The following is a 25,342-nucleotide window of genomic DNA, read 5'->3' on the forward strand; positions in this document are numbered from 1 at the left end:
TGTTAATGAGCTGAAGTTCAAGGACCACTTGTATCTCCCAAAAACACTTGCCAAATGTGTGGTCAGAGATGCATCAGCCACACAAGAATGCACCGAACCCATGACTTTTTCTAAGACAATCATACTCATCAGTATGTAATTGCTGAAGATGAAGATGATTTTTTTTAATTCTTGTGCCACTTACATTTACTTGCTCTCCTGCCTTTTCCCACTGCAGTTGAGAAATTTGTCTCGATTCCCATCAACCTGAAAGAGGAAATAAACCTCCTTCTGCTGCTGAGTTTGAGTATTGTTACATTAGAAAATCTAGAATTGCTGAGTCAAGTCATGCTATCTACTATTCAAAGGAAATTGAAGTCCTCATCTCCTCTTGCTAGACATTACCTTGAAGTAGAGGGTGGCCTATCCGACCTCATACCCTTCCAACTGCTAAATTGTCAATAGGGAGTATGGTTTTTGCTTGCAACTTGCGAACCACATTTAAGTCAAGCCAAGCCACAAAAATACAAAAATGATGGAGGCCCATGGCAAGTGCTCCAAGTAAATGGAATAGAACGCCCACACATTGCAATCCACTACACAACATTGTATATAAGAACTCACCTCACTCCATTTTATCCAAGCATGACCCAAGAAATTGAAACAAACACCAAAGAGATTTTACGGTTTATTTCATTGCGGTAATACTCTAGATTTGGACCTACTTTATCTTGTAGTACAGCAAGGATGAAAAATCGAGAATCTACCAAAAAAATCATTCTCCAGTTAGTGAAGAAAATGAAATTCTGCATATTTTCTGGTTCTATAAAATGCTTTGCTGTTTCTTTGCAGTTTATTGATGACCTCTTGTGACAAAAGCATAGTATTACAGTATTTTTATACTGTGAATGTCTTAATAGTCTTGTTGGCTTAAATGAATTTTTCATCCATACGATGGAATTTTGTGCCAGCTTTTCTCAATTATCCCCCAAGAAACTGCAAAAAGATCAGATGCAACACAAAAAAAAAGAGAATTTGAAGACAGAGAATAAACATTTCTAACAGCGCTTGATGTTGTTCATTAGTTGTTTAGATTCAGATTAATACAGTCAATGTGATGCTAGTCACCTTATGTGACTAAACTAATATGAAGCATATGTCAGACCAAAGCTTATTTTGAAACTTTTTACATTACCTTTTGCTTATTGTGGAAGAAGACATGAAAGCTAGAGAACTCAGGAAATTAAACGTTGATGTCTCGAAAACAGTCCACATTACAGAAGAGGAGATGCTAGAGGTCTTAAGCAGCATAAAGATAGATGAATCTATGAACCTGATCAAAGTGTATCCAAGGACATTGTGGGAAGCTAGATAAGAAATTGTGTGGCCCCTAGCAGAGATATTTAGATCACCTATAGCCTCCCGTGAGACGCCAGGAGACTGGAGGGTGGCTAATGTTGAGCCTTTCATTAAGAAAGGCTGCAAAGAGAAGTCTGGGAACTATAGACCAGCAAGTCTGAAATCTGTGATGGATAAGTTGTTGGAGGATATTCAGAGACACAGGATTTACTTCCTTTTTGTAAGGTAAGGACTAATTATGGATAATCAGCATGGTTTTGTTCATGGGAAATCAGGTCTCATAAATTTTTGTGAGTTTTTCAGCATGCGGCTAAGATAGATAGATGAGGGCAGAGCAGTAAATTTTGTCTGTATGGACTGCAGTAAGACTTTTGACAGGGTTCTGTATGGTAGACTGGTTAATAAAATTAAATCACATGGGATTCAGGAAGAGTTTGCAAATTGGGCACAAAATTGGCTTGACGGTAAGAGACAGAGGATTGTGGAGAATTGTTTTTTGGACTGGATGCAATAACCAGCAGTGTTGTGCAGAGATCAGTGCTCGGTCCACTGTTATTTGTCATGTATATAAATGATTTGGATGAAAATACAGGAGGCATGGTTAGTAAGTTAGCAGAAGACACCAAAGTTGTTGGTGTAATAGACAGTGAGGAAGGTTATTTAAAATTGCAAAGAGATCTTGATCAATGGGACCAGTGGGCCAAGGAGTGGCAGATATGAGTTTAATTTAAATAAATGTGAGGTGTTGCATTTTGGTAAGACAAACAAGAGCAGGACCACACAGTTAATGGCAGGGCCTTCAAGAGAGTTGTAGAACAGAGAGACCGAGGGGTTCAGGTACGTAGTTGCTTGAAAGTTGCATCACAGGTAGACAGGATAGTTAAGAAAACATTTAACATACTTGCCTTCATTGCTCAGATTATTGAGTATAGGAGTTAGGATGCTATATTGAGTTGTACACGACATTGATGCAGCCACTTTTGGAGTACTGCGTACAGTTCTGGTCACCCTACTGTAGAAAGGTTATTATAAAATTGGAGAGGGTGCAAAAAAATTTAAAAGACATTACTGGTACTGGAGAGGTAGAGTTATAAGGAGAGATTGGGTAAACTGGGTCTTTTTTCACTGGAGAGTAGGAGGTTGAGGGATGACCTTATTGAGTTTTATAAAATCATGACGGGCATAGCCAAGTTGAATAGCAAAGACCTTTTCCCTAGCAGTGGGAAGTTTAGAACTAGACAGCATAACCTTAACATGCGAGGAGAAAGATTTAAAAGGGACCTGAGCGGCAACTTCTTCACACAGAGATGGTTCATATGTGGAATGAACTGAAAGAGGAAGTGGTAGATTCAGGTACAACTACAACTTTTAAAAGATGTTTGGATTGTATATGAATAGGAAATGGGCCAAACGCAGGCAAATGGGCTCTGGTTTAGTTTGGTAAATTTGTTGACATGAATGAGTTGGACTGAAGGATTTATTTCCATGCTGTATGACTCTATGACTATAAATATAATTCAAGAAGCTAAATGTAGTCACTTAGTGTAGTACCAACCCAACTGGCCAGAACATCCTCTTCCATTCTCCAGTTTGAATTTCTCCAAAACGTGAGCTAAGTTCCATTTACCCATCAACGATGTTTGTTGTGACCTATACTAAATATGTTAAATCGGGGGAAAAGTGAGGTCTGCAGATGCTGGCGATCAGAGCTGAAAATGTGTTGCTGGTTAAAGCGCAGTAGGTCAGGCAGCATCCAAGGAACAGGAAACTCGACGTTTCGGGCATAAGCCCTGATTCCTGATGAAGGGCTTATGCCCGAAACGTTGAGTTTCCTGTTTCTTGGATGCTGCCTGACGTGCTGCGCTTTAACCAGAAACACATTTTCAGCCCTAAATATGTTAAATCCCCATCCTTACTTTCAACACTTCCCAGCTTTTCACACCTCACCCCATTATTGCTGCAAACTGCTCCATCTCAAGATGTTTGTTCCCCTTCCAAATCCATATTTTAATTATTCAAACACTGACAGTCATTTATTCAACTATCTTGAACCTGGAATCTGAAATTCCCCCTCTATTCCTCTCAATTTCCCTTTTCTCCTTTAAAACCTAACTTTCCAACTAAAGTTTTGGCATTATATCATAACATCTCTTTATGTTTTTCTGTGCACATTTTGTTTGGGAATGTTCCTTGAAGAACTACGGATCATTTTAGTTCATCCTATTAAAGCAAGATATTGTTATTTTAAGTGAACAATGAAATTTATTAGAAATACTATTATTAATAATAGTTATAGAATCATAGAAATGTACAGCATGGAAACAGTGCCTTCGGTACAAGTCATCCATGCCGACCAGATATCCCAAATTAATCTAGTGCCATTTGCCAGCATTTCCCCCATATCCCTCTAAACCCTTCCTATTCATATACCCATCCAGAGGCCTTTTAAATGTTGCAATTGTACCAGCCTCCATCACTTCCTCTGGCAGCTCACTCCATACACATACCACCCTCTGCTTGTAAAATGTTTTGCCTTAGGTCCCTTTTAAATTTTTCCCCTCTCACCCTGAACCTATGCTCTCCAGTTCTGGACTCCCCCACCCCAGGGAAAAGACCTTGTCTATTTACCCTATTCCATGCCCTCACAATTTTATAAAGGTCATCCCTCAGCCTCTGACACTCCAGAGGAAACAGCCCCAGTTTATTCAGCTTCTCCTTTTAGTTTAAATCCTCCAACCCTGGCAACATCCTTGTAAACCTTTTCTGAACCTTTCAAGTTACACAACATCCTTCCAATAGGAGGGAGACCAGAATTGCACACAATATTCCAAAAGTGGCCAAAAGTGGAATAGCCGCAACGTGACCTTCCAACTCCTATGCTCTGACTAATAAAGGAAAGCAAACTGGGCATCATTCCCAGACTTATCCATCTGCCATACATTTATCCAAAGCAGAAGGTTGGTAGACCACCTACTGTGGGATAATTAATGGACACTTTAGTGCTTCACTCAGCTTTAATGGTAACTTGTGCCCTATTCATCCCATTCCAATATCAGGGTCTGTCAGTCTAACACCACCTACCTCTGACTGTTCTATTAACCATCACATCCAGCTCCAAGGAGCATTGCTATTGGAGACTGGATACAATCAATGCAGTAGCAACTGCCGTTGGAGACCTGTCAGCCAATTAAAGCTGACAGTTGGTACTTCCTCCCAAATGTGGGCAAAAAACTACCTTGAGCCAACAGATCAATGGGGCAAATGAATGGTGAGTTTGCCGCTGACACCCAGAACAACGGGAAGACATCACCCATCTTAAAATCAAGCTAATTGTGTAGAATTCACCCCTGTGATAGTCAAATGACTCACAAAACACTGCACCCTGCTGTTGCTGCAATATTGGGAGAGGCTAGAGAGGTTAATTTTCCCAGCATCCTACATCATAGAAACTACTCAATTATCAGCAAAGATAGTTGGTCAGGTGCAGGGTTCTAGAAAAAAATAAGAAAGCCCTTCCTAAAAATCGTATCTTCCCACTGTGACAGCAAAATTAGAAATAAGTAATAAATGTTGGATGACAAAAATCAAGAGTATAATGACAGCATAACAAAGGCTGAAACAGTCTGTTTTTAATATATGCAGTTCTTGAGAGCTCTGAGATTTGTAACCTCTACATTCTGCTTTTTTGTTGATATTTAATGGTGCTACATTCTTCCAAAGTCATCATTAATAGGTAATTGGTGGACTGCAGAAGTTCCACTGTTGCATCTCCAGATGTCTCTAAGTGTATATGGGAGTGCCAACTAGGAAGGAGAGCCATGCATTTGCTAGCAGCAACATTCTGTCAACAAGTACTTCTGCAAGCATACCAGATGATGGACAGTGATGCAAAGACCTTCTGCCAGAAGTACCTGGTGTCCAGAGTATTCAAACACCTGCTACACTATAATGTGCTTCAAAACTGGGGCGTAATTTGCCCCAGGGTAAATATCAACTGAGTATTACAGACCAGAATAAATCCTTGGCACAAAACAGTTGCATACTAAATTGGCTGTTTTTGTGCATTATAACTTGTGAGTTAAATTCTACTGTGTATTGGAACTGTTTTGAATCACCCCAGACAGAGGAAATGATAGTGCCCTCAATCTGATCCCATTGACGATATAAGTGAAATAGTGATTTTAATTGGCAAAAAGGTTATTTTAATCCAATTTAGACTAATTTTATAACACTGTACAATTATGTAGATAAAGATAAAAAAGCAGCACAGAACTCTTACAATTTCTTCAGATACGGATAACTTCACACTACACAGCCTGCACAGAACCAAAGAGTAAACGTGTTCTTATTTTGTTATAAAGATTTTCCCAATTACTCAGGTCAATCCTTTATTTTGCAATAATTAATAAATTCTAATAAATTTATGTTTCGTACATTACATTACATTGTAAAATGATGCCATAGTCCTACTGGACTATAGGGCTGTTTTCTCATTCGAGGAGTATGGCTGGTGGTGGTTTAACCTGAGGTTCACCATATCTCATATGAGGGTTAAAAGATGAGAGAAACAATCTTTCATAGTAACTTCAGCCAGTGCAGCAATACTATACAGTTGGTATCACTCTGCATCGCAAACCAGCCATTCAGATAAGTGAGTTAAGTGACCCCCTATAGAATATCACGAGTGAAATAAAGAATACAGGAATCAGAAAAACAAAATTAGAGTTTAACCAAAGAAGTGTAAGTAAATAGCTATCTATGATAATATGACACAATTTTAAATTTTGCAGCAGGGTACGGGACATAGAATGAAACTTGAGAGGTCCACTTGCTCTTGCTCATGCCCCTGTTCTCTTAGCTCACAGAAGGAGTCATATGGAGATTCAAAGGGAGCTCCACCAACATGATTATAGACAGAACATAAAGTAGCAGAAGGATAAGGCCCCCCTGAAGTTGGTCACAATCACAAGTTTACAGATCCTCCGTAGACCAGACCACTTTCAGTAGAATCAGTGGCTGCATTCAACCATTCCAGTCCCAGTAGCAGACCTTTCACTTGGGCTGCCTCATTATGAATGCTGAAAACATTCAAAATTTTTACCCAGTGAAGCAGATGTTTGGGTCATTAACAAGCGCAATAGCTTGCTTATTAGAAATTTTGAAATTGTCGGTGAAATTACATATATGAAATCCAGCAAACAAAATCAGATGAATCAATTAAAATTATATTAGTACTCCAGAGCAAGTAAAATTTTCAGAGATTTTTTTAATCTCCATTAATAAGTCAGGCCTCTTTAATATTTTAACAGTTAATCACAGAAATATTGCATTTAATATCTTAAGTTAGAATATTGATGGAATAGTGTTAGTAGAAGGACATTTAACCCAAAACTAAAATATATGCCAGAAGCCAAAAGAAAATGCTCTACCAGTTAGAACAATTTGACATAATTTGCCTCTCTGAGTACATTTACATAAAGGATGCTTTCCTCCTGCCCACAGGTTCTCCATTCTCTACTACAGGCAATTTTACTGACATTATGTCTCTGGTTCTTTTCCTAAGAACGGTGTTTGAGGTGTGAAGTGAATTGTATAATGCACCAAAGTAGACTGTGTTGTCAAGACACTCCAGTTCCATTTCATGTTATTTTTAATGAATGGCTAATCTCTAAGTGTTCCAATTAACTTATTTTTGAATAGAGGTTTTCATTTACATTTTCTATTTAAATTTAAATACAAATAAATTTCTGAAAACTGGTCTGTTAATTTTGAAATACTATAGTTTCTTACCCTGAAGACAGGATTGGCTCCATGTTCCAATAAACATTTCACAGCTGACAAGCAGAGGTTTGATGCTGCAATGTGCAGAGATGTTCCAAAGTTGAAATCGCTACAAGTGGCATCCACATCTGTCAATACATATAGATGAAATGATTTAATGCATTGTCAATAAGTATTAAGTTTTATTTGTAACTAAGTTTTATCATTAGATTTAGGTCACTATTGCTATGAAAAAAACGTTTGTCCCACTTTGTCATCCAATCTCAGCACTCAGTCAGACATTGCATGCTACATTGTGAGAATAATGTACAATAACTTAAATTCCAGAATGTCATACCTTCCTAGGACAGTATAACCTTCATCTCTAATACTAACCATTCTGTGCATTGAGCAAGATTGTTAATTTTCTGGTAAATTATAAATAGTTTCATACTCTAGGCTTGCACACAAAATTGAAATAGCTAAAATATATACAAGGTTGGACACTATTTATGAATTTCAGAAAGCAAATACTTGCAACACATATTAAGTTATGCTATAGAAGATGAATGGATTCTCCAGAAGAATTGTCACATAGTACCACATACAAATTCTAATCATAATAAAATGTCGCACACTATCTTTAATTTGGTAAAGACAAACATTTCTATAAACAATAAGCAAAAAGCAGATTGAACACATTGATCACAGATGATCTAATTAAGATCATAAAACCATAAGATGTAAGAACAAACGTAGGTCATTTGACCCAGCAGAGCTATTTTTCCATTCAATGAGATCAAGGCTGATCTGATAACTGAGCTCCACTTTCCTGCCTTTTCCCCAAAATCCTTGATTCCCTCGTCGATTAAAAGTATGTCTACCTTAGCCTTGAATATAAAGACAGCTCTCTACAGCTCTCTGTGGTAAAGAATTCCACAGATTCACTACCCACTGAGAGAGAAATTTCTCCTCATCCCTATCTTAAATGAGCAACTGGTTATGCTAATATTAATGTCCTCTGGTATTAGATTCACCCAGAACAGAATTAGGCAGGTCACCTGAGTTATGGATCTTAAGGTGATATAAATGTTGGAGTACAAATGCAAAAACAGATAATAGTGAACATGTAAAACATGACACAGGTCCAAGTAGATGTAAGAATTTTTTTTATTCATTCACGGGATGAAGGTGTCACTAGTTAGGCCAACATTTATTACCCAATCATAATTATCCAGAGGACAGCTAAGAGTCAACCACATTGCTGTGGGTCTGGAGTCACAGACCAGGTAAGGATGGCAGTTTTCTTCCCTAAAGGAATTAGTGAACCAGATGGTGTTTTGTTTCCTGACAATCAACAATGAATTCATAATCACCTTTAGGCTCTTATTTCCAGATTCCTTTTTATTAATTGAATTCAAATTCCACTGACTGCCACTGTAGAATTCAAACCCTGGTCCCCTGAACAACCCCTGGGTTGCTGGATTAATAGTCCAGTGATAATACCACGAGGCCATCGCCCTCCCTTAAGGCAGCATTTCAATGAAAAGCAGGGCATTTATCACTGGTGCTCTGGCCAATATTTATCAGTTGATTGACATCACAAAAACAAATGATCTGGTCATTATCACACTGTTGCATGTGGGAGTTTTCTGTATACAAATTGGTGGTTGTGTTTTATATATTACACCAGTGAATACATATCAAAAAGTATTTCATTCACTGAGATGTCTAAGTTGAGAACTACTACATAAATACAATTCTTTCCTTTACTTTGTCACAAGAAAGCAGGAATAATTTGGCTGTGATTACTAATCATAGAATGGAACATTGGTCAGCTGAGCTATTAATGTGACCAATTGAGCACAAGGATACATGTGGAGGGCACTTGACTATAAGAACATGTTGTAATGACATTTTCAAATCAATGATTCAGAGGTGGAAATCAAGTTTAGATTAGGTCTATAGTTCATTAAAAAAAACATAGTTGCACCAAAGAAAAATTCAGAGAGGAATGCACAGGTTAACTCTCATGACATGAGAACTAAGTTATAAAGAAAGATTCATGTAAGCTTAGTAGGCATTCTGCCACTGAAGAAAGAATGTCGGAGGTTTAGTACTACAGAGCACAAGAAACTTGATTTATAATTGGACATTAACTACTTGCATATTCTTTCTCAACAATTGAAAAGATGTTCAACCTCAATGTACAAAATCTCAAAGATATTTCTCAATTATTTGAGATATCCATCTCTTTGAAAATTTATATGCTGGATAGTCTGATGATCTTTACCATTATTGTACAAATTGAGACTTGTTCTAAAGGTATACTCATAGGTCTTTTTGATAAAATACAGCTTGAAAATATCAAACATCACCAAGAACTTTTGTACCATAATATGAAACAAAGTGGCTACAAACCATAATTGACCTAAGAAAAACAAAATGAGAGAAGTTTCAGCTTTTGTACAGGTTTACATTACATCAAAGGTTGAGACATACAATGGGGTTTGTGAGGCATTGTAACCTTGAAAACAAGGCTTAGGTCAAATAAGAAAAGGAAGCCAGCCTCCAACCTACTCACTTCCAGTTTTATTTGAGATGGGATGGGGCCATGAAACTAAGGCATTCCCTGAAGGCAAAATATGAGTCTGCTTTATTATGAAGCTCTGTGTCTATTTTATTCATTATTTGAAATTTAACTCTGGCTGGATTTCATCAGCCTCAAAAAACTCACTAGCTAAACCAAGACAAAACTAAATCAGACAGTACATGCTTTTCCATTGACTAAATGGATTCAGCATGGACAATACACTCTCGTATATTGGTTCATCTCACTCCCAACCATCTCCCGCATTAGATTTTCAGCCTCCAACCCTATCCCAGGCTTCTGTTCTTTGACTTACATTCCAAGCGCCAGTCAATCAATCAATTTATTTTCACGAAAGGCCAATGACTAAAGTAAATCAACTAAATAATGTTTCCTTTCACTGGAAGGAACTTGAGATGACACACAAAACCTCAGATTTATGAATTCCAGAGATACATGTAAATGGAAAATAATCTTTGAGAAAAATAAGAAAGAATTTAATTCTTGTTTTATTCGAGAGCAAAACAAAATACAAAGAGACTACTGCTATTTTCAAACTTAAGTTTTTAGCATTGTTGTAGTTAATTAGATGAGTAAAAAATGAGGTCTGCAGATGCTGGAGATCACAGCTGCAAATGTGTTGCTGGTCAAAGCACAGCAGGTTAGGCAGCATCTCAGGAATAGAGAATTCGACGTTTCGAGCATAAGCCCTTCATCAGGATGAAGGGCTTATGCTCGAAACGTCGAATTCTCTATTCCTGAGATGCTGCCTAACCTGCTGTGCTTTGACCAGCAACACATTTGCAGTAGTTAATTAGATGCCAAGTATATTCTCAGCTTGGGCAGCACGGTGGCTCAGTGGTTAGCACTGCTACCTCACAGCGCCAGGGATCCTGGGTTCAATTCCTGCCTCGGGCAACTGTCTGAGTGGAGTTTGCACATTCTCCCCGTGCCTGTGTGGGTTTCCTCCGGGTGCTCCGGTTTCGTCCCATAGTCCAAAGATGTGCAGGTTAAATGCAGGGCTAAATGTAGGGGAGTGAGTCTGGGTGGGTTGCTTTTCGGAGGGTTGGTGTGGACTTGTTGGGCCGAAGGGCCCGTTTTCACATTGTAGGTAATCTAATCTATTCTCCAAAACTGTTGGGAGCATTTTATACTGCATTTAATCACAACTTTGAAAATAAGGATAATTGTTTAAAAAAAAAGGACAATTAATGCCAGTTCTTTACATGTCCATAATGTAATGATTTCACTATTTCTCTATAAAAACTTGTTACAGTTAGAATTTTACAAGAAAAACAAGAAAGGAAAGCCAACATATATTCCCTTCTAAAATTAAGTACATGATTGCTTACCTCCAACATTTGCATCCTTAAGAACTACTCTTATTAGCTCAGGGACATCAAAATAAGCTGCATAGTGCAAAGCATTCATATTTGTCCAGCGGCTACGAAGAGTGACATCAGCCCCCATTTCAATCAACTGTGAAGCAAACTTGGCAGCAACCTCTGCATCTCCTGGAAAAATAAACATGTAATTTAAAAAGAGCACTCTGGAGTGATAAGGTATAGTACAAATGATATGTCACCATTAAATAATATAAAAAATTCCACTGGTTTTCAAGATACATTGGGGGTGCAGGGCAATGTTCAGTCACAGTTAATTTAAACTTGCACGGGAAGCTATTGACCACAGAAATTTTATTCAATAAAAACATAAAACAAAACAATATTTTCTTAGTACCTCTTGGGATATCTTCAACTGAATATACTGCCACAGTACTTATGTGTTCAGATCATTGGGTCAAGCACAAGAATTATGCCCTTAAGGTAAACAAAGTCTAACTTTAATCCCTATTTTATCTCTAACATTAAAAAAAAGTTTCCCAAAATGTACAACTTCCAACTGCCCATGAAAACTAATTCTCTTGTTTTATGTTATTTTGAACTATGAAAACGTATGCAGGTGACCTAGTTCTAAGACTTTGCCAATATGTTTTTCAGTACCGCATTGCAAGGTCTAAACATATCAGCAACTTTGAAATAAAAAGACTGGAAAATCTCAGCAGATGTGGCAACATCTATGGAGAGAGAAAAACAGTTAACATTGAATCTTCTCAGGAACTGAGAAAAGATTAAAATGAGAAAATTGATCATGCAAACCACTGCATGCTCAAGAAAACAAGATAGCAACTGCAACAGTTCCAACAGTCTTTAGTATTGGATTTACTTTATCATATACATGTCTCTACATGAAGTGACTTTAAGAAACATTAATTTGATTATCAAAATGGCAGGTTTTAGGATTGATTCACGATCAGTCCACTAAATAAAATCAGGATGACTGGAGAGACCACAACAGAACCAATGACCATATTTTCACATTTGATGTAAAATGTTTTGCCAAATGAGATTCACAGCAATTGTAGCAATTTTTCTCACATAATCTTCTTGGCTTCACGACTTATACATCCTGGCTCTTCAGCATCGTTCTCGCACATCCAAGTACATATCAGGTAAGATGGAAATGCTCGCCACTGCTGGGACCTTTTAGTATTCACATTGCAGGCCCCATTTTCGAAGCTCAGCTGCTCATTACTGCAAGCCAAGAACTGTTCCTCACACATACTCCATCATCGTCATTGAAGAAATGGTCCAGAAACAAAGCTTGCTCCTTGGTTCACAAATAGAAACCTAGAGGAGCTGGTGGACAGATGTTGGAAAGGAAGACAGTCCTTTTCATGCTGACCAGTGAATCAAAGCAGGTCATTCCTCCAGACACAGCCAGCTTGGACACAAATAGAGGCCCAAGTCAGTGACATGTCCCAAAATAAAAGCAACAAGCAGCAGTGCAGGTTAAAGATTAATGATCATCTGCACTCCAGTGGGTTGAAACCATATCTCCCCTACGCTAATACACTCTCACAGGGCAACGACTGTCATAGCAATCCAAAATAGGAAATACTCCTGTCGGGACAGGATTGTAAGAGGTAAAAGCTAAGGGAAAAGATAACAAGGAAAGAAGGTGAAAAAAAATGCTAATAAATAACTCTACAAAAAAGAAAAATGTGAAGTTCAACTCACCAATTCCTTGAGCTCCAGCTTTGCAAGTGTAATGTAACAGTGTCATATCTGTCAATCCATCTCTGTCATTCACATGGCATCCCCGACTCAGAATCTAAAGCAGTATTTCCAATAGAATAATGAATATTTGCATTCTATATTTAATTCTAAACAAAAATTGATAATCCACAATGAATTGAGATACATGGGATTGTACTCAAGACAATCCTAAGTGTAATCAGACAACGTGTGTGCTTCATAAAAAGGAATTTGCTTGACTTTCTTTGGAAGAAAATCAGACAGTTTTCTTTACAAAGTCACATGCTCTGACTCAGATAATTCTAATATTCATTGTATTGAGGTGATCTAGTTATCTGAACCCAGAAAAACATCCTTTTACAAGCTTCTATTCCCTTTAATTTCATTCCTGGAGTGCCCCATTGCTACCATGTATCTGGCACAAAGGCTCATGCCATTCACTGTAACTCAACTATCCTCAATTGTTTGCATTAGTTTTTAAAATACCATACGAAGTGCACACCACACTCATACAGCTGAGCACATACCAGGATGAATTAATCACCAATGTTCACAAATTGCTATCTTTCTCAAACTTTCAGAGAAACTAACAGGTATATTTTGAACAAAAAGTGTTGATTCTTTTTACTTCGTTTAATGACTACCGTATCCCAATCTAACTAAATCAGAAGTCAAACAACATCAGGTTATAGACCAGGGGTAAAGTCAGGACTTCACCTGACGAAGGAGCAGACCTCAGAAAGCTTGTGATTACAAATAAATCTATTGGACTATAACCTGCTGTCGTGTGACTTCTGACTGTGTCTATGCCAGTCCAACAGTGGCACCTCCACACCAATCTAACTAGAAATTATTTCATGTCCTTTTCAGCAATTTAAAATCAATTTATTTACAGATATCATTTTCATGTATATTAAATTTTCTGTAAAGCAAAATATTTTTTTTTAAAATCCACTACCTGGTGAGGTGTTTCATGGCAGGTTTTGCATTTAATGATTTGCAAATAAACTTGTGTAGAACCCAGGAAGGTAGGTGGTAGACACTTGAGAGGTGTACGTGTGAGTAAATAGCAACAAATTTTATCAAAAAGAGATATAAACAAAAGGTGGTAAGAGAGGACATTTCAGCTGAAAGTTAACAGATCCAGGATCCAATTCCATGTGATCTGACATCTCTATAAAATAACTACTTTTGCACAAAGTCAACTACCCCTACATATTTATTTTCAACTTCAACTCATTCATCTCTAATCAATGATGTGCAAAAAAACTGCCATCAGGAAAGCTGATCCCACAAAAACATCCCACAAAAACATTTTTAACTTTTAATGAAGTACAATGCAACTCTCGGAGGATAATTTACAATAAAACATTTTAAAAATTGAAAAAAAATTAGAAAAATTATATTTTTCATTTTGTGTCTGAAAACCTGGTTGCTATTTTGAAGAGTTTCCGAGCAAGTACAATTGCAGCACTCTCATATATGAGTGATTCGATTTTGGAGATTTTGGCTAATCAAATCAACAAACAGGCACAAAAGATCAAGGAGAGGTTATATTTAATGCATATTACAAACTTACAAGCCTTGCCAAAAACAAATTTTACAAAGTACAGAAACTACAAACATGCAATTTTAATTTACCTCGTTCCCAATCACATCAATCTGTTGCTGCACTTGTGGGACCCACTGCCGCAAGATAGCAAACAATTCTGAAACAGTTGTGTTAAGGTCATGTAGTATTCTTTTGCATGCTGGGTCTTGTGGATCAAAGAAGGAAAATTCTGAAATGAAATATTTAAATAAAATCAATACTTTGGCACTGATATCTCCAATTCCTTAATTAGCCATTTAGAACTTGGATAAGGAGGAACTTTTTCACTCAGACGGTAATAAAGCTTTGAATTTCACTCTCTTACAGGTCTATGGAAGTTCAATCCTGAAGTTCAAGATAGAGATTTATAGGTTTCTAGCTTTTTCTTATTCATTCACAGGATGTGAATTTTGTTGGCTAGTCCAGCATTCATTGCCTATCTTTAGTTGCCCTTGAGAATGTGGTGGTGAGATGCCTTCTAGAACTACTGCAGTTCATTTGCTGTATGTGAACGTACTTTGCTATTAGAATCATAGTCATAAAATCATACAGATCAGAAACAGACCCTTCAATCCAACCAGCCCATGCAAATCACAATCCCATACTAGTGGTATGAAGTTGAAGGCGTGTATTGTACCTTTAAGGGAGAGTGAATGCTGTTCTGAACTAAGAACTTACAAGCACCTTGCATATGACTAGTTCACAAATTGTGTTAGTTCCCAAACCTGACGGGACTCAATGATTTTTGTAGATTATCGGAAGATCAATGCCATAACAAAATAGGACTCATATCCAATAGCCAAACTGGACGCCTTTATAGAAAAAGCTGAACAAGCCACTTACATCACAAAGTTTGACTTATTGTGTGATTATTGGCAGGGACCTTTATCAGAGAAAGTGAAAGAAGTTTCTGCATTTGTAACCCCAAATGAGCTATATCAATTCAAAGTGATGCCCTTTGGAATGAAGTACACACCAGGCACATTCAAAAGACTCATGACTAGAGTTGGGGCCAGATTAATAAATTGTGCAGGTTATCTGGACGATGTAATAACCTTTAGCAAGTTATGGAACATGGTACAGTTGGCAGAGTTCTTTGAACTATTACTAGAAGCAAAACTTAACGAAAACAAAGCAAAGGCAGAGGTGGCGTTATTGGTACATAACATCAGTCATGGAAGGCTGACCTCAAGGAATGCAAAGATGAAGGCCATCAAGGAATTTCCACGACCAACCTTGAACGAAGAGGTGCTTCAATTTTTGGGACTAAGCAGATTCTACAGGAAGTTTGTTTCAAACCTTAGCACGTGGTAGCACCACTAACAGATTTACTAAAGAAGAACACAAAATTTCCATGGACAGAACAATGCCAGGAGGCATTTAGAATTTAAAAGCAGTATTAAACACTGCACCAGTTTTAGCTACACTCAATGTTTTGAAATCCTTCAAAGTTGCAAGCGATGCCAGCAATATAGGAGTTGGACCTGTACTGCTACAGGAACATGATGATGGAATTGAACAGCCAGTTGGCTACTTTTCAAAGAAATTCAACACCCACCTGAGAAAACACTCTACCATTGAAAAAGAATTATTGAGATTGGTACTGGTCTTGTAATATTTTTATGTTTATACAACGAACAATGTATTGGAGACAATTGTGTACACTGACCTCTTACATTCTAGGAAAGATTTAAAGACAAAAATATGAGGCTATGTCATTGGAGTCTTATGTTACAGACTTTTAATTTAAAATTATACATGTTGCGGGTCATAAAAGTGTGATAGCAGATGCATTATCGCAGATTTAGACGAAAAAGTATCGGCAGGATTGGACAAATTCTCATGTTATATGCATGTGTTTAGAAATTAATATGAAAGTATAACTTAGATTAATGACTTATGTAGTTCATTCTAATGGGATTAAGAATTAGAGAAAACAAATAAAGCCATCTCTTCAATATGATGGCTCATTTTTTTCTTCAGGGGGCATGTGTTATGAAACTGAAGGCATGTACTGTACCTTTAAGAGAGAGTGAATACTGTTCTAAACTAAAAGCTTACAAGCACTTGTGGATATGACTGGACAGCAATGTCAGAGTGTACTGAAAAATTGAAAGGATGTAATATTTGGCTGTGAAATGGACACCTCAGTTTTGGTTGCTGTTTTGACAATTCAAATTTAACCAATCAGTTGAAATTATGCCCCAGGATACTAAAACCCAATCAAGTTTGAATTTATTGTTTTGCCAACTTCAAACCAATGAGACGATCTGATGCTGAGGATATACAAAATGCAGACATCTTGAAAATTGGAGAGATAGCAAATGCCATTGAGATAGATCCAATAAATTAATAACACTCTTTATCAAAGGTACCTTTTCATATGAAACACACTTACAATAAAAAGAATGAAGATGACCCAGGGGATTCAGTAGCTGGAACAGTGACGTCACAGAAGACGACAGCAGCTGTGTGGTTTTTAAATTAAGTTGATGTAATTTTAATAAGTGTCTTACTAGAACAGAATATTGTTATAGAGTTGGAGGCAGGTAATCAGCTGTTAAGAGAAAGGGGGGCTTAGAATTGTTAATAGAATTAGTTTAATTACCATAAGGCTTCACTGCCGTGTTGTAACACTAGATTAGTGGGCGGCACGGTGGCACAGTGGTTAGCACTGCTGCCTCACAGCACCTGAGACCCGGGTTCAATTCCCAACTCAGGCGACTGACTGTGTGGAGTTTGCACGTTCTCCCCGTGTCTGCGTGGGTTTCCTCCGGGTGCTCCAGTTTCCTCCCACAGTCCAAAGATGTGCGGGTCAGGTGAATTGGCCATGCTAAATTGCCCGTAGTGTTAGGTAAGGGGAAAATGTAGGGGTATGGGTGGGTTGTGCTTCGGCGGGTCGGTGTGGACTTGTTGGGCCGAAAGGCCTGTTTCCACACTGTAAGTAATCTAAAAAAAAATTAGTTCCATCTGCCTGCCTTTGGCCCACATCCCTCCAATTCATTCCCATTCATGTACTTACCTAAATATCTTTTAAACGTTGTAACTGTAGCTGCATCCACTGCTTCTTCTGGAAGTTCACTCCATACATGAATCACTGTCTGTGTAAAAAAATTGCCTCTCATGTCTTTTTTAAAATCTTTCTCCTCTCCCCTTAAAAATAAGCCCCCCCAGTCTTGAAATCATCGACCCATGGGAAAAGACACCTGCCATTCACCTTACCTATACCCTTCATTGTTCTTTACATCTCAATAAGGTCACCACTCAACCTATGTTACAGTGAAAAAAGTCCCAGCTTATCCAGCCTCTCTTTATTACTCAAACCCTCCATTAGAGAGGGAAGTTCCAGGTTTTGACCCAGCAACACTGAAGTAATGACATTATAGTTCCAGATGTGGGTGGTGAATGGCTTGGAGGGGAACTTGCAAGTGGTGATATTCCCATGTATCTGTTGCCCTTGTCTTCTGAAGAGGTGAAGGTGGTTGTAGGTTAAGAAGGGATTGTCTAAGGAACCTTAGCGAAATTCTGTAATGCCTCTTATATGTACCATATACTGCTCCCGTTCAGTGATGGAGGGACTGAATATCTGTGAATGTGGTGCCAATCAAATAGGCTGCATTATCCTGGACAGTGCCAAACATCAAATGTTAGAGCTGCATTCATCCACCCAGTTAGGCATATTTCATCACACATGTGACTTGCGTCTTGTAGGTGGTTGACAAGCTTTGAGGAGTCAGGAGGTGACTTTTTTTGCAGCAGGACTCCTAGCCTTCTGACCTGCTCTTATAGCCACAGTACTTATATAACTAGTCCAGTTCATAGTCTAGTCAATAGCAATTCCAGGATGTTGATAGTGCAGGATTTAGTGATGATGTTACCATTGAATGTCATGAGGCGCTGGTTAGCACATGTGTGGTGTAAATATTACTTGCCACTTGTCAGTCTGAGTCTAGTTATTGTGCAAATCTTGTTGCATTTGGGCACCTACTGCATTATTATCCAAGGAGTTGCAAATGGTGCTGAACACTGCACTCATCAGCAAACATTCCCACTTGTGATCTTATAATGGAGGGTAGGACATTGATGAAACAGCTAAAGATAGTTGGAAAGAACAGTAATGACATCAAGGAACGTGGCAGTAATATGGAGTATGATGGAGTTTAATTCAGACAAATGCAAGGTGATGCAAGATAAAGATCAAAATCAAGATGTGAATTGTACAATAATTCAGAACCCTTAGGAACAGTGACATATAGAGGGATCTGGACATACTGATCCCCGAAAGTGGCAACATGGGTGGATAATATGGTAAAGGAATACAACACCCTTGCCTTCATTGACATGGGCACCAAATATAAAAGGTTGGTCATAGCTGTATAAAATTTTAGTTACGCCACATTTGGAATACTGCATGCAGAAGTATGTAAATACTTTGGAGATAGTGCTGATGAGGTTTACCAGGATGTTGCCTGGTTTGGAGGACCTTAGTTATGAGGAGAGGTTGGATAAACACAGATTGTTTTCACTTGAAAGATGGAGGCTGAGGAGCAAGCTAACAGAGGTCTACAAAATTATGCTCAAGTGAGAAAAGTCCGCCTCTTTTTATAACTTAAACTCTCCATCAGGGAGGGAGATCCAGGACTTTGACACAGTGACACTGAAGGAATAGCATTATAGTTCATTAATCATGTGGATAGACCGAAGCTTTTCCCCAGGGTGGGAAGGTCAACCACTAGTGGGTTTAGGTTCACGAAGAGAGGGGGAAAGTTTAGGGAAGATGTGCGGGAAAGCTCTTTCAAAAGGGTGGTGGATGCCTGGAATGCAGTGCCAGTGGAGATAGTGCAAGTAGGCATATTAGCAATAAATAAGGCATACTTTGATAAGCACATGAATGGGAAATGAACAGAGGGATAGAAATCACATATGGGCAATATGTAGCAGGTCTAAATAAGGGCTAGGAATCAACCTAGGTGGGCTGAAGGGCCTGCTCTTGTGCTGTACTGTACAGTATTGTAAGACCCTGAGGTAGTCATGATCAGGAACGGCAGACAAGGCTTGAAGGGTTGAATGGTCTAGTCCTGCTCTTACATTCCTAAAATTGTGACAAAGTAAAATAACACTGCGGGTGCATCTACAGCAGATAGACAGTAACGCCTCACCTTTTTCTCACCACTCACTTCTCAAGTGTAATTTGGGATGGACAACAATGCTTGCCTTACCCAAAGCTCACATTCCAGGAAATATAAAAGAATACTACAGCCTTACACACTTATCTCATGTCCCCATATATCGACAATACATTGTTTCAACAAAGTAGCTCCAATCCCTTAGATACACATCAGTACCCAATACTTTAACACCGAGAGAAAAACCGAATTGTCAAACAGGACAATTTTTTACAAAAATTCTTCTTTCATTACAATTCATGTTAAAAGGCAAAAGAAAATCTGACACACAAAACAGAGAAACACAACTATCACTGTGACTATCAGCCTCAGCCACTCTTTGAAAAGAAAGGGAAATTGCCATCTGCCTGAAAATCAAGCTGGGTCCAAAACGGAGACTGTAATGGTTGATGTCAAATGTGAAAAGGAATATTTACATAATTTTTTTTTAAAAATGAACATTTAGGCCCAAAAGATTGGGGAAGAAAATTTAAAAACACAGAAAGCCACACAACATTGAAGGCCAAGTCTGTCTTCACCTGTGTGAAGTTTCAAACCACTTGTGAAAATAAAATTAGAAAAGGTCTTCAGCTAATGTAACTGATGTAAATAAAAAAGTGAATAATTTTAATAGCAAAGTATTTTTTGCAATTTTGCTAAATTGGAACAAAATGATGCAAAAAGTGATCTGCTAGCTTATACATTCCTTGGATATCAGCAAAGCTAAATCAGAAGTCATGAAGAGAAGTCATTTTTGTACAGAACGTAGAGGTATAATCTGAAGAAAGGATAACAAAAGAATCATGACAACATGATACATGTCAACAATTTATTTTGTTCTATATTCAGATCTTAACAGGTGTTGACCTTTAAAGTCCCATTAATCATACCATTGGGAAGGCCCAGACATGTATGCAATTTAAAATATATATAACATCTTATCTAACACTCTTAAGTTGTAAAATTTAATCGTTTCCAGTTTCTCGTCATGATATTTATGTCATTTTCTTCTGCTTTGCTTGAATATTTTAAAATATACATTCATTTTAGCAAGTATTGATTCATGCAAGTCAAACAGGTTAGTGACTCTATTGCGTTTCTTGTTATTATATATACTTGACTGTGATAGAGAAGATAAAGACGATCACAAGGTATGATCCATTGAGCCTCCAACCTAGATCTGCCTACCATTTTATTCTATGCTATTCAAAATTCTAATCAAGCTCAGGACTATTAAATGCAATCTAATGAGGCTGAAGGAAGTATCCTGCTGAACAGCAACTCTTAGGGGAACTTTCTGGTTGATGTCAGCTGTTCCAGTTACTCCAGTGGCAGTCAACAGAGGCTCGAGTTTCTTTTGATTTCTTAAAGCAGAGTGCATTAAGGAGGTTGTGAGCAAGAAGCAAATAGTCTCAAGAACCAGCATGAATTACACAATATTGGTCAAAACTGAAAATTTTTTGCAAACAAACATTTGGGGGGTAGGTAGTGGCCTAGTGGTAGTATCGTCAGACTATTAAACCAGAGACCCAGGTATACAGTGGAGTTTGAATTCAACAATAATCTGGAATTAAGTGTCAAATGATGACCATGAAACCATTGCCAATTGTCAGGGAAAATCCTACCTGGTTTGTTAATGTCCTTGAGGGAAGGAAATCTGTCATCCTTACCTAGTCTGACCCACATGTGACTCCAGACTCACAGTAATGTGGTTGACTCTTAACTGCCTATCTCTAATTGTCGAGAGTACAATGTCATGACTGTAATAGATTAGATTACTTACAGTGTGGAAACAGGCCCTTCGGCCCAACAAGTCCACACCGACCCGCCGAAGCGCAACCCACCCATACCCCTACATTTACCCCTTACCTAACACTACGGGCAATTTAGCATGGCCAATTCACCTGACCCGCACATCTTTGGACTGTGGGAGGAAACCGGAGCACCCGGAGGAAACCCACGCAGACACGGGGAGAACGTGCAAACTCCACACAGTCAGTCGCCTGAGGCAGGAATTGAACCCAGGTCTCTGGCGCTGTGAGGCATGTAATTTATATATACTGGATTTCAAAACATGCACATATAAATATAAGTTATTTTTGTGTACGATTTTCTTTCAAAGAAAACCCAAATCAGATTCCAAGCAAAATCATGGCCTTACTTCAGCATTATTCATACAACAGATGGCTGTAGATACCCATGGCACATTAACTGAAAATAGTTTATGACAGTGATTTATGACAGGTGGTTAAATACTGAGGACAATTACCTTATTTTTAGTTCAGAATAATCATGGATTGATTTTTAATCTGGAACAATCAGAAAGTGAGGTTTTTGAAACAATTTAGAGGAGATCTGGCTGGAGTCAAAAGCAAGTTGAGTTTCTCCTTTTTACCGGAGTTTAGGGCAATTTGGAGAAAACACACAGTCACATCAGTGGAAATGTTTCATTTATTCAGCTTCTAAGCCAAGACAGACTGGTTAGAAATCTGCAGGTTATTATAAGCTTGAGGAACTTCAAAAATCTCAGATTTGTGAGAATTTATGTAAGACAGCGTCATAGTTCATAGGAAAGCAAGTGAGGAGAATCAGTTAAGTAGAACTTAAAATATTTGTTTTTGGGTGATTATTCCTCTGGACATGAACCTCTGTAAATTGATGGCGTTGGAAATAAGTTGAAAAACATTGTTTTGTGTGTGTTTTGATTATTCTAAACTATCTTCGATACATAGATAGCTTTGTTGTTTTCAGTTTTTTTTTAATTTTCATGATTTGTGTACTAAAGTTCTGCTGTTAAAGAAACTCTGAAGCCTCATGTGATTCTGTTTCAGAGGCTGGCTTTCCTATTACCTAAAGTTGAAACAAAATCCAGATTTCATACAGGGATCCAACTTTCCCAGCAGTACCATCATTTGAGATCATAGAATGATTTACATTTTATATTTCAACTCAAGAAAACAGGTATTAGCTATTCCCCGTCAGTAAGCAGCCTCTCCATAGGCAAGTTCTCAGCTGTGCTTCCTTATGGTGACACATGGCAATTAGGTCCCACATAACCCTAAGCTAAAGCTTCAGAGAAACTTTGAGGTTGCTTGGAAATAGTGTATCTTTATCTACCCTGTCTTTTTCTGCTAACATCTTGAACATCTTCAGCCATATTAACTCTAGAGAAACAGGCTTAATTTGTGTAATTTCTCATCATAATTTGACCCATGAAGTCCAGGAATCATTCTTGTAAATGTATGTTGTACTTTCTCCTTCCTAAGGTTTGGTGCCTATCAACTTCTCACAGTACTCCAAGTCAGGTCTAACCAGGATTTTGCATAGCTGCAGCAGAACTTCTGCATCCTTATGCTCCAGTCCTCCAGATATAAAGGCAAGCACTCCATTAACCTTTTTGATTATTTTCTGCACTTTTCTGTGGCATTTTAAGCCTCTATGCACCTGAACCTGAAGTTTATTTGGACATCCATTGTATTTAGCTTCATACCATCTAGAAAGTACCCTTTATGGCAAAATGCTTTTGGCAACTTCAATACCTAAGCCAAATTTAACGCTTTGCATTCCAATGGAGTCAGTTGTAGAGGTCAAGGGGGAGGGACACTAATGTATGGGCAGCCCAGGCTTGTCCCCAGAGAGGATACTCCAATTTCACTGCAAGAATACAAGATGGAAGACAACAGCTAAGAATGATAAGCTCAACTCCATTATTGTACAGAACTAGAGCAATTGTTGTCTCTAACAATGAGGTGGACCATTCAGTCCCACTGGTCAACTACCACCCAGCTAAAGTCAGGCACCCCCTGACTGGTAACATGCAAATCCACCATAATCCATTAACTTTTTCAAAGAATGCTTGAATCTCAGCGTCTTTGGTCTACAATATTACAAGTTTCAGCACAGCAGGCAAACAAAAGAAAGAAGATGAAAATTCTCTTATTGGCAAGTTGGAACCTTAAGACCATGTACATGGAATTGACAAACAGCTTCCATCAGGTTAATAATGCACACAAGTCAGCCATGATTAACATGGAGACTGATAGGCAGATCATTGGCATCGCTTCTGTACAAGGCACCAGGTTTAACAAGAACAAATCACTGAAAGAAAAACATTACTTTTTCATCAGGCAGTGGAAACAAATAAGAAAGGTGAGTTTCACTGTAAGAAACACAATACTCTTGATGACAGAGCTTTCCCATCCTCTTATAGATGATTCACAATGTGATGTCTGTCCATTCACCTTTCAAGTCAAATAGGGCTAGTTTGTCTCATAAATATCTACACTTCAACACTGTGCTGTTGGCAAAGGCAGTTCTACAATTAGCAGGGGGTTCTGCTCATAGCAGAGTCAAAGTCAGAACACTTTAGCGTATTTGGGACTTCAATGCAAAAGTGAATACAGACCATGAGGCATAACCCTTCTACCTTAGATATCCTGGCTTGATAAAGATTAATGGCAGGAGATATTGCTTGAGATTGCTGCTCTCACTAGCTTTGTGGAACAACCTTTTTTTTTCAGAACAAACCATGCCACAAAGTATCCTGAAGTTATTCAAGATAAGAGTAGCACCAAGTGAATCTGATCATCATCTGGAGTGCATTCTCAACACATGCAACTACAAAGTACTGTTCATGATACAGATAACTCCTTGATGGCAACCTTAAGAACAAAAGGGATAGGAGCAGAAGTACATTAATTAGCTCCTCGAGCCTCCTCTGTCAGTTAGTAAGATCCTAGTGATCTGATGTGGCTTTAACTCTTCTTGCGTGCCTGACCTTATCACGCTCGATTCTCTTGTTCATCAAAAATCTGTCAAATTTGGTTTTGAACAGATTAATTTTTTGGGACAGAATTGCAAATACTAAGAGAAAATTCCTCCTCATTAATGTCTTAAAAGTTGTTTTGAAATGTGCTTCCTTGTTCTAGATTGTTTCAGGAGTGGAAAAATCTCAGCATTCACCTATCAAACACCCTTCGATTCATTTATTTTCTTTATCACAAGAATCAGAGTGGTAAAGCTTCTCAGAGCTGCATCCAAAGCAAATATATTCTTCCTTAAGTAAGGTGATCAAAACTGTATAGAATACTCTAGGTGCAGTCTCAATAATGTCCTCTATAGTTGTAGCAAGACTACTTTATACTCCAACTTCCTTTGCAATAAAGATCAGCATTCTTACATACTTGCTGTACCTGCATGTTTAGGTGGCAATCCTTGAAATTTCATCATTGAAACCAGTTATTCTGTATTCATATCAATATCAATCATACTGTCCACTAGTTAAAAAATAGTTCTTTGACTCAACTGAGCATTCTCTGACATTCTCAAATAGACTACAGAGCAAAATGGATTATACTTCAATCCACCATCTACAATATTGGACTATGAAAATATGGGAAACAAGAGAAAAATTGCATCTGATTCGAAGCTAATAGCACTCTGACGGTAACCATACTGAAGCCAAACAGTCTGCTCTCATTAATTACAAGAACAATCAAAATGAGAAATCACTGTATAAGTCAAGAGGTACTCCAAATAAAGTTCAAAAGGTCCACCAGGTGGGATGCTAGTGACAACTGGTTACAAGCTTGCCAGAATATCAGACATCCTTGGACATGCTACAAATATGCATGGAATGATCAAACAAGTTCCAGAAGAGGATCCTGGACTCGAAACTTTAGCTCTGTTATCTGTCCACATTTGCTGCCAGACCTGCTCAGTTTCTCTTGCACTTTGTTTTGTTTCACATAAATCAAGTTGAGGAGATCATAGTGAATGGCATCAAAGATTTGAAGGATGA

The 25,342-nt window shown here is 38.1% G+C and overlaps 1 protein-coding gene across 1 annotated transcript in view; it reads right to left on the bottom strand.

Moving 5' to 3' along the window:
* The window catches only part of LOC132819695 (CAP-Gly domain-containing linker protein 4-like), a 266,189-nt gene that overhangs the window by 181,178 nt on the left and 59,669 nt on the right, over positions 1 to 25,342 (bottom strand). Inside the window, exons 3-6 of the mRNA XM_060831355.1 lie at positions 14,428 to 14,567; positions 12,769 to 12,862; positions 11,041 to 11,202; positions 7,129 to 7,247 (exon numbers count right to left, since the gene is read on the bottom strand). Coding sequence (XP_060687338.1) covers positions 7,129 to 7,247; positions 11,041 to 11,202; positions 12,769 to 12,862; positions 14,428 to 14,567 — 515 coding nt within the window. The remainder of the gene's footprint in view (positions 1 to 7,128; positions 7,248 to 11,040; positions 11,203 to 12,768; positions 12,863 to 14,427; positions 14,568 to 25,342) is intronic.

The sequence above is a fragment of the Hemiscyllium ocellatum genome, chromosome 10, assembly GCF_020745735.1.
Source record: "Hemiscyllium ocellatum isolate sHemOce1 chromosome 10, sHemOce1.pat.X.cur, whole genome shotgun sequence".
NCBI lineage: Eukaryota > Metazoa > Chordata > Chondrichthyes > Orectolobiformes > Hemiscylliidae > Hemiscyllium > Hemiscyllium ocellatum.